Genomic DNA, 15,253 nt, shown 5'->3' with positions numbered 1-15,253 from the left:
GGGAAAGTGACTGGGGGTCCTGGTCAGTGGCCATGAGTCAACAGTGCCCTGACAACCAGGAATCCAACCCTGTCCTGGGGGCACCAGACCCAGCATCGCCTATTGGGCCAGGGAGGGGATTGTCCCACTCTGCTCTGACCTGGGGTAACCTCACCTGGAATATTGAGGCAGTTTTGGACACCACAATATAAGGAAAATATTGAGCTATTAGAGAATGTCCCAAGGAGGGCAAAAGAGATGGTGAAGGGCCTTGTGGGGAAGCCATTTGAGAACACTGAGGACGATTGGTGTGTGCAGCTGGAGAAGAGGAGATTGAGGGGAGACCTCATTGCAGTTACAACTTCCTGAGGAGGGGAACAGGAGGGACAGGCACTCTGCGGGGACCAGTGACAGAATCCAAGGGAATGGTCTGAAGTTGTGCCAGGACAGATTTAGGTTGGATATTAGGAAAAGGTTCTCCCCCCAGAGGGTGGTTGGACACCCCAGGGGGGTGGTCACAGCACCAAGCCTGGCAGAGCTCAAGGAATGTTTGGACAACACTGCCAGGCTCATGGGATTGTCCTGGACAGGGCCAGGAGTTGAACTCTGATGATCCTTGTAGGTTCCTTTTAACTCAAGATATTCTATGGTTCTATGATTCTCTGGCCTTCCTGTTTAATTTTTTAAAACCCCCGGGAGCTTCACTGACTTCACTACTTGAAAGTGGGACAAGACATATTAGTTTCCAACTGGCCGATCATGGAGTAAGATTATGCCAGACTATGCCTGCATCTGGATTTTGTTATTTAGAAAAGCAACAACACCTGTTTCCCATTTATGCAGAAGAATTAGCAGTTGGGCTCCCGACTTGGCTGCTATGCTTCCTTTTGAATCCAGGAGAAGTCAGATGCCAGGTGCTGGCTTTTGCAGCTCTGTTTCACCACCAGGTAACTTGGGTTATTATATGCTGTAGCAACTTCAGTTACAGGCAGCCCTGCTTTCTTATTCTGTTCCCACCCATTCCTCCTGCCTGCCAGACTGCCCTTGTCACCCCATCATACTCTCAGTTCGCACTGGGAGACAGACAGCTAAACCAGTAAAATCTAGAAGTATCTAGGTAGTGTCATCTCTTTCCGAGACCTGCAGGAAGGTCAAGAGGATTTCCAAAGTGGGGGATTGAATGTTTTTGTGGGGGTGGATGGTGGGAGGAAGCAGGGAGGAGGCACAGGGACAAGTCACATCCGGAGTTTTCATGACTCAAATTTAGTAAGTGTATCACGTTAGTCATAGGAAAAATGCATGCCCTGAAGTTGGAGCCCAGGTGTCTGGACCATCTCATGTTGGCATCTCCTTCATGTTGTTGTAACATATCCAGCTGATAATTAATTAGTCAAATAAATAGATTTTCCCCCAGCCAAAGAGGCACACCCACGAATTTCAGAAGGTGCGCTGAATCACAGACATTAGCATTTCACTGTCTGTGTCTGATGGGGGGGGGGCACTCATAACCTGCAGCAAGGCAGTTAAAATAATCAATGAGTGCGTGTTTAATCCCGAGAAAGGGGAGGGGGGTGGGAGGGAGGGATGGAGAAAGACAGAGAGAGAGAGAGAGATGAAAGAAGGGAGGGAGGGTGTGGTGGTTGGGGAAGGGGAAGGGGGGGGGGGAGAGGGAGGCGGGAAAGGTGCTGATTTCAGCCCTGTAGCGTCAGGATTGCGTCAATTTGGGTTTCAACCACGTCTTCAGTCTCGGAGCAGAGCTACTCAGAAGAGCCAAAACAGGAAGGGAGTTGCAAATCAGTGTGCAAAGGGGAGGACCGAAGGTTCCCCTCCCCCTTCTCCTCCTGTCCCCTCACAGTCTTCTTCTCCACTGTCCCCACTGCTCGTGTCTCTGGGTTTTGGGGAGTTTTTTTGCTTTTATGTTGTTGTTTTCTTTTTTCTCCTTTAATATATAGATTTTATTTTTTTTTTTTAAACTGAGCTGGAAGACAGTTACTCGGGTGCTGTGAGAGCCGGGGTGACAGCAAGGCAGTGCGTTTGGTGCTCCGGGCAGGTCGCTTGGCATCCGGGGAGGCGGCTCCCGCGCCCCTGGACCGCGGCTCCAGCACCGCGGAGAGCGAATCCAGCACCGCGGACAGCGGCTCCAAGACAGGGGAAGCAGCTCCAGCACCGCGGAGAGCGGCTCCAGACCCCTTGCCAGAGGCTCCAAGCCCCGGTCAGCGGCTCAAGCCCCACGGACAGAGGCTCAGGACCCCCGGACATCGCACGCCCCCAACATGGCTCCGATCGCCGACAGCCGCCAGCAGTTCGGTGAGTGCATCCCGTGCATCCCTGCCCCGGATCCCTTAACTGGGGGACTGGGGTTCTTCCCCTCCCCGGGAGAAGAGCAGCCTCCGCTGAGCTACCCAGCGCCTCCCAGCACGCAGCTTCTTGGGAGGAACCTGGTTCCCCCCCACCCACTCCCTCCAGTTCTATTCCATTTCAGAAGTTGTGTGAATGTTCTTTCTTTCTCTCCCCTCTCTTTCTTCCTCCTCACCCGTCCACCCCCTCCTCCGGTAAAGTACAGGAAGAGATAAAGAGGTTCGTTGCAGGTGTGTTTTTTGGATGAGAGAGATTTGGGGTTGTTTTCCGTGTCTTGGTTAAAGTAGCATGCCTCCGGAGTTAAATGATGTAAGTGCATCCTGTGCCACACAGAAAATCTTTGTTTGAGACATTGTTGGAATAATTGTCCTTCCTTCTTTTTTCTTGGTGTAGGTCAATTGTTAGTTAAAGTGAAAGGCAGTCTTGCAAAGGGCATTGCTAGAAAGATGAAAATACAGGATTTCAGTGTTTTTAGCTGAACAGCTGCATCTTGAGCACATTGGGTTCGTTGAGAATAGCAAAGATGACAATGAACTTTTCAGTTTTGTCATTTCTATGCACTGGATGTACTGTGATACCAGAAGTTTCAGAAACAGTCGTATAAGTGCATTATGAAATACATACATAAATTACTTTACTCAGAAAAGCAGTAAGTAGAAACATTTCTGAACTCTGCTTTGCAAATACTGACTCTAGTGTACATTATATTTGGTCTAGCAGTGGTTTGATTTAAAGATCATTCCACTGACTTAAGTGAAGAGAATCCAGATTTATATCACATAACTGGAATAATAATTTGCCCAAGAATCAATAGGTGATGCTTCCTATTAATGCACTGCCTTGAATGTTAACATTATGAAAACTGCAAGAAATTCAGGTTGCAACACAACTAGCTGTGAATGTAAAAGCATTTTAGTTACCACTTTGTTTTCTTTCCTATTCCACCCACTTGATATTTTTAACCACAATTGTGACATCATGGTTTTCTAATTACTTATTTAAGAAAGATAATTAATATTTTAAACATCAAATTGATTTTACCACTGCTTTCAGCAGTTGTAGAATTAAAGTAGAACATAATATCCATTACTATAAAAAGTCTATCATCTCATGAGGAAGTATTGCAAATGTGCAAATCATTCTTAAAAACCATTAAAGTATTCTGAATAGTTTTCAATTACTTTTAGCCTTCTACTTTTATACCATGTATATTTAAATTTCTGAAACCCAGGGAGTTCCTGAAACTCAGAGCCATGTGCTTAACTTAGGGAAAATACTTTTTTTTTTATGTATAAGATTTTCATTCATTTCAGTAAGTTCTTACAATTAAGGATATAGACTGGTACAGCTTGTAGGTGTAAGGAAAGTGACATGAATGTTGTCAGAAGAAATTAATATCCAGGTCTGATCTTTCTGTGCTGGAACATTATGTCCTACTTTGTTCTGATAGCATTGTTATGTTTTTTTTGTTATATTTTTTTCTGAATCATCCCACTAAAAAGCAAAGGTATAGTGGCAGTGCATTTATCTGCCCAGCTTTTATCGGGATGGAGCTGATTCAATGATATATACAGGGGGATACTTTTGCTTTACTCATCCAGAATGATCATTTGTGAGAGAACCAGAACTGTTACATAATTGCCTTTATGCATAAACAATGTCATTCCATTAATATTCTACCGGACATCCACTGTTGCTGTGGATTAAGCTCTGATTGTTACATTGTGGGAGGTTTAAACTCACTTAGTAATGTTACTTATGGGTAAAATTGGATTTCCAATTAGATGTGCTCATTTACCCTTCGATGCATGCTTTGAAGGACTAATGATGCTCTATATGTAAGCAGTGTATCCACATGGCAATGGAGGTTGTAAGACTTGCTCAGGTCTCTCTTAATTCAGTTGAAGGATAGGATTCATATTAAGGCAGAAGACATTTAGTATTTTAGTGTTTCTCTTATATACTCCTAAGAAGTACTGACCCTTTCGGTAAACTCCCTATAAGCTTTGACTCATAGTGTCTTAAATGCAAAGCTTGATGGTTATCAATGATACATATAACAGGTTTTTTTCAGCTTTGAACTCACATGTGACTACCTAATGTCACATCCATCTTGAAAAGACACTTGGTATGTAATTATTCTAAATTTTCTTGATAGACTTCCTCCTGCAAAGTATTGAAAATCCCAGAGAAACTGTTGAGTGCTATAACCTCCAATTAAACTCACTTCTTTCAAGATATACCTCCAGGCAATTATGGGATCAGACCATAAAAAATGAGTTAATTGAGTGTACAAAGTATTCTAGGAAATAGTATGAAAAGCAGATGATGTATCTATAAGTAATGCATATTTCAGAATATGTTTTATCTAACCAACAAAGCTCCATAAACTCAAAGCTGAAATCTTCTGAGAGCTGGTATTGCTCACAGACATATAAAACTCAGAAACCACACACAGAGGCTTGAGATAGTCGAGAAACTGTGAACTGTGATTATTATTAGGATAGGAATAGTATTTTCCTCCCTAACACTCCGTGTGTGGAAAAATACTAGCACAACAAGCCTTCCTTAGTGTGGGACTGCACTCTCATGCCTGCAGGTGGCGAACAATATGTACAATGCAAAGCACTTTCAGTCTGTCAATCCTGCGGCTGTTACCATCTCAAGTCAGTCTGGTCTGCTAAATTTGTACTTTATTAAATATCACACAGAGTCCAAAGCATCACCGCTTATGTGCTTGTTGCTATTTATTTGGTTTGCAGATGAAATTCCTACAGTGGTTGGGATCTTTAGTGCATTTGGCCTCATCTTCTCTGTCTCCCTATTTGCTTGGATCTGCTGCCAACGCAAATCTTCTAAATCCAATAAGACCCCTCCATATAAGTTTGTCCATGTTCTGAAGGGGGTTGATATTTACCCTGAGAATCTCAACAGCAAGAAGAAGTTTGGAGCAGATGATAAAAGTGAAGCAAAGAACAAATCAGCAGTGCCAAAGAATTCTCTCCATCTTGACCTGGAGAAGAGGGATCTAAATGGCAACTTCCCCAAAACAACCACAAAAACGCAGAGCTCTCCAGATCTTGACAATGCTTCTCCTAAGCACTTCGCAGAAAGGAAGAAAGATTCAGTATCCCCCGATAGTTTAAAATCCATCACGTCCCTGTCATCTGAAGATAAACAAGACAAGCTAGGAACTCTCTTTTTCTCCTTAGAGTACAACTTTGAGAAAAAGGCGTTTGTAGTGAACATCAAAGAAGCTCGTGGACTGCCAGCAATGGATGAACAGTCAATGACTTCTGATCCCTACATCAAAATGACAATCCTACCTGAGAAAAAGCACAAGGTGAAAACCAGAGTGCTGAGAAAAACCTTAGATCCAGCTTTCGATGAGACTTTCACGTTTTATGGGATCCCCTACAGCCAAATTCAAGACCTAACACTTCACTTCATTGTCTTGAGCTTTGACAGATTTTCCAGAGATGATGTCATTGGAGAAGTCCTCATTCCCCTCGCTGGAATTGAACTCTCAGAAGGAAGGCTGCTCATGGACAGAGAGATCATCAAAAGAAATGTTAGGGTAACATCTTATTTATTTAAACTTTAAGAATGTTGTGCTAATGTTAGCTATGATTCTTGGGTGATGCTGCCACCATTTTAGAAAGAAAACTGAAAAAGCTCATCATGTGATTCATGGAGATGCTTTCATAATGGCAGTATGAGGAAGCCATTACATAAATGCAATTAAAAAAAAAATCAAAAAAACCCCATTAAAACGAGCATGTTGCAAGAAATTGCTGATGTCCTAAACTCTAATTGTTTATTCAACTGGTCCAGCAGGTTTAAGTGGACCAATTTACGCTAGGTCAAATGGTCTCAATCTACACTAATTTATTTTTAATTGCTTTTAAATGAAAGAATATAAATATTTGTATATTATTCCCTTACTCTTCCCTCTCCTTTTCTATTTGATGTAATTCTTTCTTAAATTTTACTGAAGTCAATGTAAATCTTTAATTTCTACTACATGGGTTGTGTAGCAGATTCTTAAAGAATGTAGGTAGTCTTTAGTTACTGGAATTGGAAGCTGTTAGGGACCATATTGTCGATGTAGTTGTCTGTTCTTGCACTTTGGTGCTGTTACTACCTTCTCTCTTGTGAATTTTGACACAAGCTGCAGCTTTACTAAAGATAGTAAGACACAAGGGAGAAGCCAAAAACTTACTGAAGTCAATGGCAAAACCTACTGACTTCACTGGGATAAAAATATTTCATACCCTGTTGTCACATTTCTAAATATAAAGATCATTTACACCCATCACAGCTGCAAGACAGAAATGCACATGCATCACACACACTTCTCTTAATCTCTACTAAGGAGGTGAAATGTATATTGACTTTCAGTTTGATTGTTTTCAAAGAGCAAGTATACTGCCAAATCAAATAAATGTCTACTAGGCACCATACCTATAACTAATATTGTTATTTTGCAATTCTATCACTATATTACAACAAATATAACTATATCACTGATCTTTTGTTGATAACTTATTGGATTTTCTGGTATAGAAGGTACTACCTTTTCTTGTTTCTCTTGTTTTCCTTCTTCCTGTGAAACAAATTACTGCTAATTCAAATCTAATAATCATAGAAAAAATCTTTGATCTCACTTTTATTTCATCTATATTATACTGCTTTAGAAAGTGTCAGGAGCTAAGAGCTTGAATCATTCATGTTTAAAATGTTTTACTGAATATTTTTTATTTACCTTCATTAGATTTCCCCTCTCCAATACATCTATATGGAATTTTGTTTTGGTTAAGATATATTTTGTTTACTGAGATTTTTTTCTCAGGATGTAGGATTTCAATTCTATCCTCTGAAGCTAATGATACCACGTAAACCTATACTTTCATTTATTTATTATTTATTTTTGTTCAGTCTAATAAGTAATCATAAGAAAAGCTATATAACTACAGTAGAGGGAAATTATATTCACAATGTTATATCCTTTTGCATAGTTTTAGAGCATACACTTATGTAACATTTCATAAATCTTCTTAATTCTGTCAATATAATTGCTTATAAATAGTTTTATTTCTTTTTTCTTTTCTTTGCTTTCCTCAGAAGTCATCTGGGCGTGGAGAATTACTGGTGTCTCTCTGTTATCAGTCTACAACAAACACACTCACTGTTGTTGTTTTAAAAGCCAGGCATCTACCTAAATCTGATGTGTCAGGATTATCAGGTAATGGTTTTAATAATGGATGTGCCCTAAGAATATAAAAGAGAATGAGAGAAGACAGTTGAAATGTGGCATTTCAAATCCCATAAATGCAGAAATGGTGTTTCTATTATTTACAACCTATTCATTTTATTCATATCTAGGTCAACATTTTATTTTCAGGATGTGTATTTTGCAGATTTGTTCTTCAATCACACCAAAAAAAGGTGGCATCTGTTAGCAGTGGAAACCAATGAGTTTTTTGATTGTCTTGAACAGAATCCGTCTGCCATAAGTATGAGATGATGTTTGCAGATACTAAAAGCTTTTATTTATGACAAAAAATCAGTTTATTTGTGGAAGATCAGTGTTGAGCGAGATCATCGTATGGTTTATCTCAGCTTTGCACCAAGAACAGCAATCAGTACATCTATGTTGAGTTTGGAACACTGAGCACTAGCATTTCTTTGGCAAGGTGATAAGGTGAACTATGCCAGCGTTGGAAGCAGGTTGTAACACAACACCCATGCTTTATCATGATCCAAACTTAGGGTGCACTAAGATGGATCAGGTTTTGCCCTCTCTCCTCCTTGACATGTCATTTCTTATTCAGAGAAACCTCCTTTGAAGCCAATTCTAGAATTGCATTTAGATGCAAAGTAAGTCTAGATAACATAATAACAGTATAAAATTTAATGTTAAATATATGAGGATAAGACTAACACACAAAACCAACAGTAGACGACAAAGGACTCCTGTAGCACATCTACTGCTGATTCTTTATACAACTGATAGTCTTTCATTTCACAGGTTTGTTTGAAAGAAGTAGAAGATGAAGCAGTTTTGGGAAACACTGCATAGTAATTACTACAGCCAATAATACAGTTTTTCTATTTCTCATATCAAGAAATACTCCAATTCATCTAGAAAATCAACCTATTCTGGATCTAATGCAACAAAGCCATAGATAACTTCCCTCAGGCTCCATTTAAATCCTCCTTCTGATCTCAGTTTTGTTCACATATCAGGAGAAAGGATATAAACGGAGTCCAACAACCTACTCCACTAAAAGAGAGCATATGTTCTTTTAACAATCCATCCTAAAGTCACATGAGAGGTTGGAGGTTTCACGAAGATGGTGTGACAGCAAGCTGATCTCAACAGACCAAGCCTGGCTAAGCTTTATACAGGCAGGAAAACTGATTGATTAAAAAAACCTGCTCACAACAGCCACCCGGACCCATAGAATATCCAAACTACACATTTGTTTACTGTACCTCTTACCAGTAAAACAATAAATTTTTTTGCTCTTTCTGCTTCCCTCAGTGGAGCCTTGCTAACCATAATGGAGATTTAGTATTTCTACAGTATTTCTACAGTATTTCTACCTGGACACCTACTTCATTTAGGCAGTTCCTCATTGTTTTCTTCATCCATAAGGCCAGGTTCATAAGATATTTGAGTGTCAGAAGTATACTGCACTCAGGACAGTTATTATTTCCACTGTAACTTTCCCCTTATCCCAACATTAATCTTGGACAAAGAAGAGGATGAAATAGTGGGATAGACTAAACAATTGCATAATTTAACCTCCTTAGAAAGAGGGATTTTTTTGTTTTTACTCAGAAACTGTTCCATTTTCACAGTCTCCTTGGTTTCCTTGGTCACTGGTGTTCAGGTCTCCTAACAGACCTAATGAAATCAAGTGGAACACTCTGGAACTTATCTAGTACCTGGTCAGAGATAGCAGCCAGAAAATGTCCTTTAAAAAGAAATGAAAAATAGTGTGAATCATCTGATGGATATTGATTTTGGTATTTTTAATGTTTGTGGGACACATACTAATTCCAAAATCAATGAACATTTTAATCACATGAAGCATTATTTCTGAGATGTTTATTATGGTGATGGAGTATGAAAGTGAAGAGGTATTCTGTTATTCCCCACTCCTGGTAGACTGCTTTAAGTTCAAAGAAAAAAATACCTTTTAATCATCTAACTATTTCAATCTGATAACTCTGACATAACATTTGTAAATACAAGTCAGTTTTAATGTTACTTTTTCTAAAAAAGTATTCAACTATTTTTGATAATTAACTGGGTAATTGTTTACAAAGAATATCTTCTTTGACTGAGTCCAATAGGAAAGATTTTGTACTACATCACTGCAGCATGAGAACCTGGAAACAGGCCCATATGTGCACTGAATAAATGCCAAGGTACTTGAAAGCAACGATTTTTAAAATGTTCTATAGTATTCCTCTGAAAGAAAAAATATGACCATTGTTGAAGACAATAACGAGGGAATCTCACAGTAATTGAATAATTATAAGGAACATAAACACTCAAAGTTGTTTGACAGCTGAAAAAAAGGACATTTTCCTTTTCCTTATTCGATAATAGTAGAGTACAGATATAAAGTCAAATACATATCTTAACGACAGGCATACCTTTACATTTAAAGTTTTGTGTCAAATTTGTTCAATAACAATCTATGGCAGCAATTTAATTAAGCTAATTGACTTTGGTAGAACCACAGCAGAAATAGCACATCCATTTTTCCATTCTCTCAGCAAAAGTTTATTCTCTTCTTTTTGGGGCTTTTCTTTGCATGAGTCTTGTTAGCACCGATGGTAAAATCTGTGTAAAGCAGATTTCTGTTACACATAAATATGTAATGATACATATTCTTCAGAGTCCCTCAAAAATTTGTGCACTTTCAGACCACCTTTGCAGGTAGGAGAGATGTTGTTAGGGTTAAAGGACTATGGGACAGGATTTTATCTCATAAAGGAGACACCTGTATTTGATCACAGTTTAAACTTCATGGGCTCTCTTGGTCATATCTTTGGTGACTATAAAGGGATAGCAAAGGGGTAATTCAGCTGTAAACAAAAAGATTGGGTGAGATGTTTCATCTTTCATAGCTTAAAACATCTACTCATTGTGATGTAATTACAGTGGATAATTATGGAATTTACCATTAATTAGATGGAAGAATTTCTAAACAACACTCTTCAATATCTCACCTGTGCTCTTTCTTTTCATTTCAGACCCTTATGTCAAGGTGAACCTGTACCATGCTAAGAAGAGAATTTCTAAAAAGAAAACCCATGTGAAGAAGTGCACCCCCAACGCAGTGTTCAATGAATTGTTTGTCTTTGATATTCCTTGTGAGGGCCTTGATGATATCAGCATTGAATTTCTGGTTTTAGATTCAGATAGGGGGTCAAGGAATGAGGTCATTGGTCGGTTAACTTTGGGATCTTCAGCAGAAGGAACAGGTGGAGAGCACTGGAAAGAAATTTGCGAATATCCTAGGAGACAAATTGCCAAATGGCATATGTTATGTGATGGTTAGCAGCTTAGAGAGGGATTGGAACTTTTAAAACTATATATATTTCCATAGGCAAGGAGCAATTTTTTTTTTCTTTGCTATGTATAATTATGAGCTTTTAATTACAAGACCTTTTTTTTTTTTGGGTGGGGGGGTTGAAATAAAACTGAATTGAATTATCAGAACAGAAGGTAACTAAATTTTCACAGTAAATAACAGAATTTCTATATCAGACTTTAGCATAATGGGATCAGATTCATATTATTCTAGAGTTTAAATAGGCTGTAACTTCTGAAGCACTATGAACTTCAATAGGAACAGACTATATTTTATGAAAATTCACTGGAAACTTTATTATTACTGTTATATAGAAGAAGATAACCTCATTATAATATAGCACTAGTTTTGAAAAACCCACCTATGGCTTATTGATAAGGGGATGAATTTATAAAAGCCATGGGGAATGAGGGTGAGTAGGAGGGGAATTCCTTCTGCCCCTCCACCAAAATCCTTCTTTTATGAAACTTTAATTACTGTTTGTAGCTTTTGGTTATTTATACTTTGATCATCCCAAAGAATGAAGAGGTTTTCAACATTTTGTTTTAGATATCACCGCACGTGCAACTAGTTGTTTTATGTGTGGAAATACTACATCATTATTTACACTTGGATTGTTAATATGTATTTATATAATTTGTTTTATTACAGTGACCAAAATAGATTCATTCTTCAAATTGTTGAGCAAGTTAACAAACATTTTTTTGTTAAAAGGGCTCCTTTACGGGTGACTGTACATGTTACAGTATAGCTAGAATTTGGGGTTTGATATGGCTTGTATTTTTTTCCTCTAGGTAGGATTACACTTTAAGCATTTCAAGCCATAGAAAAACAATTCTGTTGAGCTGAGGTAACACACAGGATATTTCAGTCAATGACTTTTCACCAATTATTTTTTAATCATTCGATAGTACTTAAAGGAAAGCTGTTTCTTTTTGGTTTTTTCATTAAAGAATGAAAAAAATAGTGAGACAGAGAACAAAACCTTATTCTGCTGTTTAACTTCCTGAATTGTAATTAATGTCATTACAGTCAGTACCAATATACAAATTTAAAGCCTTTTTTAAACTTTTGCAGAATAGGAAATCAAGTTCACGTTATAATTTCTCAATTATTATGTAGACAAAGTACTTGGAAAGTACTTTTCACTTAGATTATATGAATTAATGTACATTACTGCTTGTACTGAAAATTGGTGGTGGTGGTAAGGGAAAGTAACATTCTGATTTCATGTCAGCATGACATAAGTCTATTTAAACTTAAACTGTGTCAGGCTGGGGAAATATCAAGTGTAACTATAACAAATATTCAAGTAAAGCATTTAGACCTGTGAAAGTTAGTCTTGGTCACACCAGATAGGTTTTTAGGTTGTCAGAACTATAGCACAACTATAAGCAAATTATTTCCTATGATTTGTACACTAATTTCTGATACAGAATTGTTTGCAAATATTATTCCTGCTTCATTTTCAACTACAATATATATAAAGAAGAAGATAATGATGTTAGTTGTTGACATAAGAAGGATTTTAAAAGTGGAAAACCATTTTCAGTATTTTTGCATCCGTCATTTTGTCATGTGTAGTCCCATTGAAGTAAATGAGACTCTTTGGGAATTAAGGTATTACTCAATGTGAGTAAAGGTAGCAGGATGGGTATGCCAGGTTAAAAAAAACATAAACATACATTGAATGTCAAGCTACTTTCATTAAACAACAGACTTAGGTCCTATTAAAAACTATTGGGGATTTGTTGTCTACTTTACCTGTTCTCATATGGCCAAACTATGTTTGCAGGAAAGGACACTGAAATATGAAATATGCAAGTAGACAAATAGTACTGGAAGAATTCCATTGAGGTTCTTCCAGGTTTTGTGTCAGTATTTTCTCCAGTTTTTGAGAATGTGTTTGATACAACAGTGTTTATAGATTTCTGTAAAAATACATTTTCAAAATAACATAAACATGCTTTTTATGATAATGCTCAATGTAAAAATATTGCGTATTGTATGTATAAAGGAGAGGAATCTTTTTTCATTATTTCTTTAGAAAGTTGATTAACTGCTTAAGGGCTAGAGTTTGCCAGCCACATTCAAGCAGAGCTAATCCAAAGCCACCAAGTGAAAGGAAAGATGCCCACAGGCTTCAGAGGGGTTTGAAGTGCATTCACAGAGCAAAACTCTTCTTCTGAGTCAACCCAGCAATGTCACTGGGACCATGGATAAGGATAGATAAGGGGATACTGTTTGATCCAATGGAGACTGGGAGAGTTTAAGTTCAGTATCACACAACCAGAGTTGTTACAATTTCTAGTAAGGAAAGAACTATACTGAAGGTGATTGCATGAAAGAGAGTGGGATAGTTTGTAATTAACAAGAGACGGAGGTTTTGTATATTGGCCCATAAGTAGTACATTATGTCTAAAAATCAGATGACAGGACTCATCTGTCTCCAATGGAAACAAAATACAACATTAGGAGATAATAGTTCCATCTTTTTGAATTAAAGCTGGGCTGTGATCATCTTTCATTTTACATCCAACAAGTCGTCATCAATTTTTTCTTAATTTTTTTTTTCTTTTGAGTTTCTGTAACAGCTTGAGGGTTAATATTTCTACCAGCTAAATGCAGTTGTTGCTGGGGGATGGGGGGGAAGCAACAGATGAGGGAAGCAAAGACACTTTTATCAAATCTAAAATACCCTGTAAATAGATTTGATTTTTTTTTTTTCCATTTGAAGCAATGTTTAGCTTGGAAAGTTGAGTAAAGACGACTTGTAACTCATTTTAAACCAGACAAGGCAGGAGCGAATGTAGACCTGTACCGAGATGAGAAATTCTGCTGTTTTATAAAGTATTCAATTCTCATTGTGAATATCTTGAACTCTGTTAAGGATACTGTACTGTATTAAACATGTAAAAAATGATGTTTGTCTAAGTAGCTTACAAAACTAATAACTCCTTGAATGGGAGACTACTCATGTCTGGAGATCTGTCGTAACTAAATACCTGATTCGTTATGGTGTTGTAACTTAATAGAAGCTATTCAAAAGGAAGCATGGTGTATGAGATTTTGTAAGTTATTTGTGCTGGTTCTGTATGTTGTGCCATCTGTGTAAGACAAGAATAAACTGCTGCTTTTGTTCATCCCATCCTAAAATAACTATCCCAGCAATGTATCTTTTCCAGAGATTTTGGCTATTTTTTGTGTTCATGGTCTACTTTCTTATGCTTCTATCAAAAAACATTTGACTTGCAACGTCTTCCTCTTCTCATAGAGGTGGATTAGACTTGTTCTGCCAAACACTACCCATGGATATCACATGTTCTTTATTCCTAGCTGCTTGCTGCATACTTATATTAGTCTTGGATTGTACTGTACACTCAGACTATAACCTGGAACATAGTCCTACATGGACTAATATACAGATGTAAGAAAGATTGAATTCTGATATATTAGGTGGAAGAAGCAAAATTCAAGTCACATTATCTTGCTGTCATTTTAATTGTTTTCCAGAAGCAAAAAATATCCCCATGTCTATCAGATGGTGTTACTTCCTTTAGAAAAGGAATTCATGTCAGGAACCAGCTTATCCGATGAGTTTGGAAGTTATAGTAGAGAAAGCATTCATTCAAGTGCTGTACACAAACTTTGATTCTGTGGTTTCCAAGCTTATTAAAGTATTCACCAGCACAGAACCAAAAACTAGGGAAGGAAGAATGAAACTGCAGCTAGGATACACATTGCCATTTAATGACTACCATTGTGAGCCTACAACCAGTCAACTGGAAGAGATCCCTGATCCTTTTCACAGAAATCAATTACAGTATCCACTAGCCAAATGCATGAAATGGAACCTCTTGCATGGTTATAAGGGGCTTACAGAATAGTGTTAAACCTCAGGGATTTGTCCTCCACAGAAGAGGAGGAGATCTGTAAACCCCTTCTATTTTTACAGCATCATGAATAGCAACATGCTACACACACAGTAAAAATACATATCCACAGATGCCTATGAACAACACTTATCCTAAAACAAGATTCAAATATGTTCTATGTAAAGCTGTTACCTTTTTATCTGCTCTCTTATGATGCCTCATGAAGGTACTGAACAGCTCATGGCACTCTTGTGGCTGCTGTAACTGGCACTGACATTTGCTTTCCTGCTGGTGACCACTGTTTGGTGCTGTAAAGCCCTTCGGTGTACTGAGACCACTGCTCCACCTTCACCCAGTAATCCTGCCCAGCCCTGTGGGGAAGGGCTGTGTCTCAGCACACTGTGCTGCTCTGACTCCTGTGTCTGT

General features: G+C 38.1%; 1 protein-coding gene across 2 annotated transcripts; it reads left to right on the top strand.

Moving 5' to 3' along the window:
- The first annotated feature begins 1,703 nt into the window (after nucleotides 1–1,703).
- Nucleotides 1,704–14,111, top strand: SYT4 (synaptotagmin 4). Of its 2 annotated transcripts, none has more exons than XM_027656086.1 (4): nucleotides 1,704–2,286; nucleotides 5,100–5,908; nucleotides 7,462–7,582; nucleotides 10,612–14,111. In XM_027656086.1, the coding sequence occupies exons 1-4, from the start codon at nucleotides 2,253–2,255 to the stop codon at nucleotides 10,917–10,919; spliced, it is 1,272 nt and encodes a 423-aa protein (XP_027511887.1). In that variant the 5' UTR covers nucleotides 1,704–2,252; the 3' UTR covers nucleotides 10,920–14,111. The 2 variants fall into 2 exon arrangements, with proteins under 2 accessions (XP_027511887.1, XP_027511886.1); XM_027656085.1 differs by having other exon boundaries at nucleotides 5,100–5,914.
- The last annotated feature ends 1,142 nt before the right edge of the window (nucleotides 14,112–15,253 follow it).

This window comes from Corapipo altera, unplaced genomic scaffold (genome assembly GCF_003945725.1).
Source record: "Corapipo altera isolate COAL_440 unplaced genomic scaffold, ASM394572v1 61553, whole genome shotgun sequence".
Classification (NCBI taxonomy): domain Eukaryota; kingdom Metazoa; phylum Chordata; class Aves; order Passeriformes; family Pipridae; genus Corapipo; species Corapipo altera.
The sequence above is the reverse complement of the archived record's forward strand: the minus strand, read 5'-3'. Positions and strand labels throughout refer to the sequence as shown.

What these genes read in the sequence shown, in the direction of transcription:
- SYT4 (XM_027656085.1), top strand. Translation starts at nt 2,253, where the DNA reads ATGGCTCCGATCGCCGACAGCCGCCAGCAGTTCG. An exon ending in TCATCAAAAGAAATGTTAGG is followed by an intron (nt 5,915 to 7,461) that starts GTAACATCTTAT and finishes TGCTTTCCTCAG; the next exon opens with AAGTCATCTGGGCGTGGAGA. An exon ending in TGATGTGTCAGGATTATCAG is followed by an intron (nt 7,583 to 10,611) that starts GTAATGGTTTTA and finishes TTTTCATTTCAG; the next exon opens with ACCCTTATGTCAAGGTGAAC.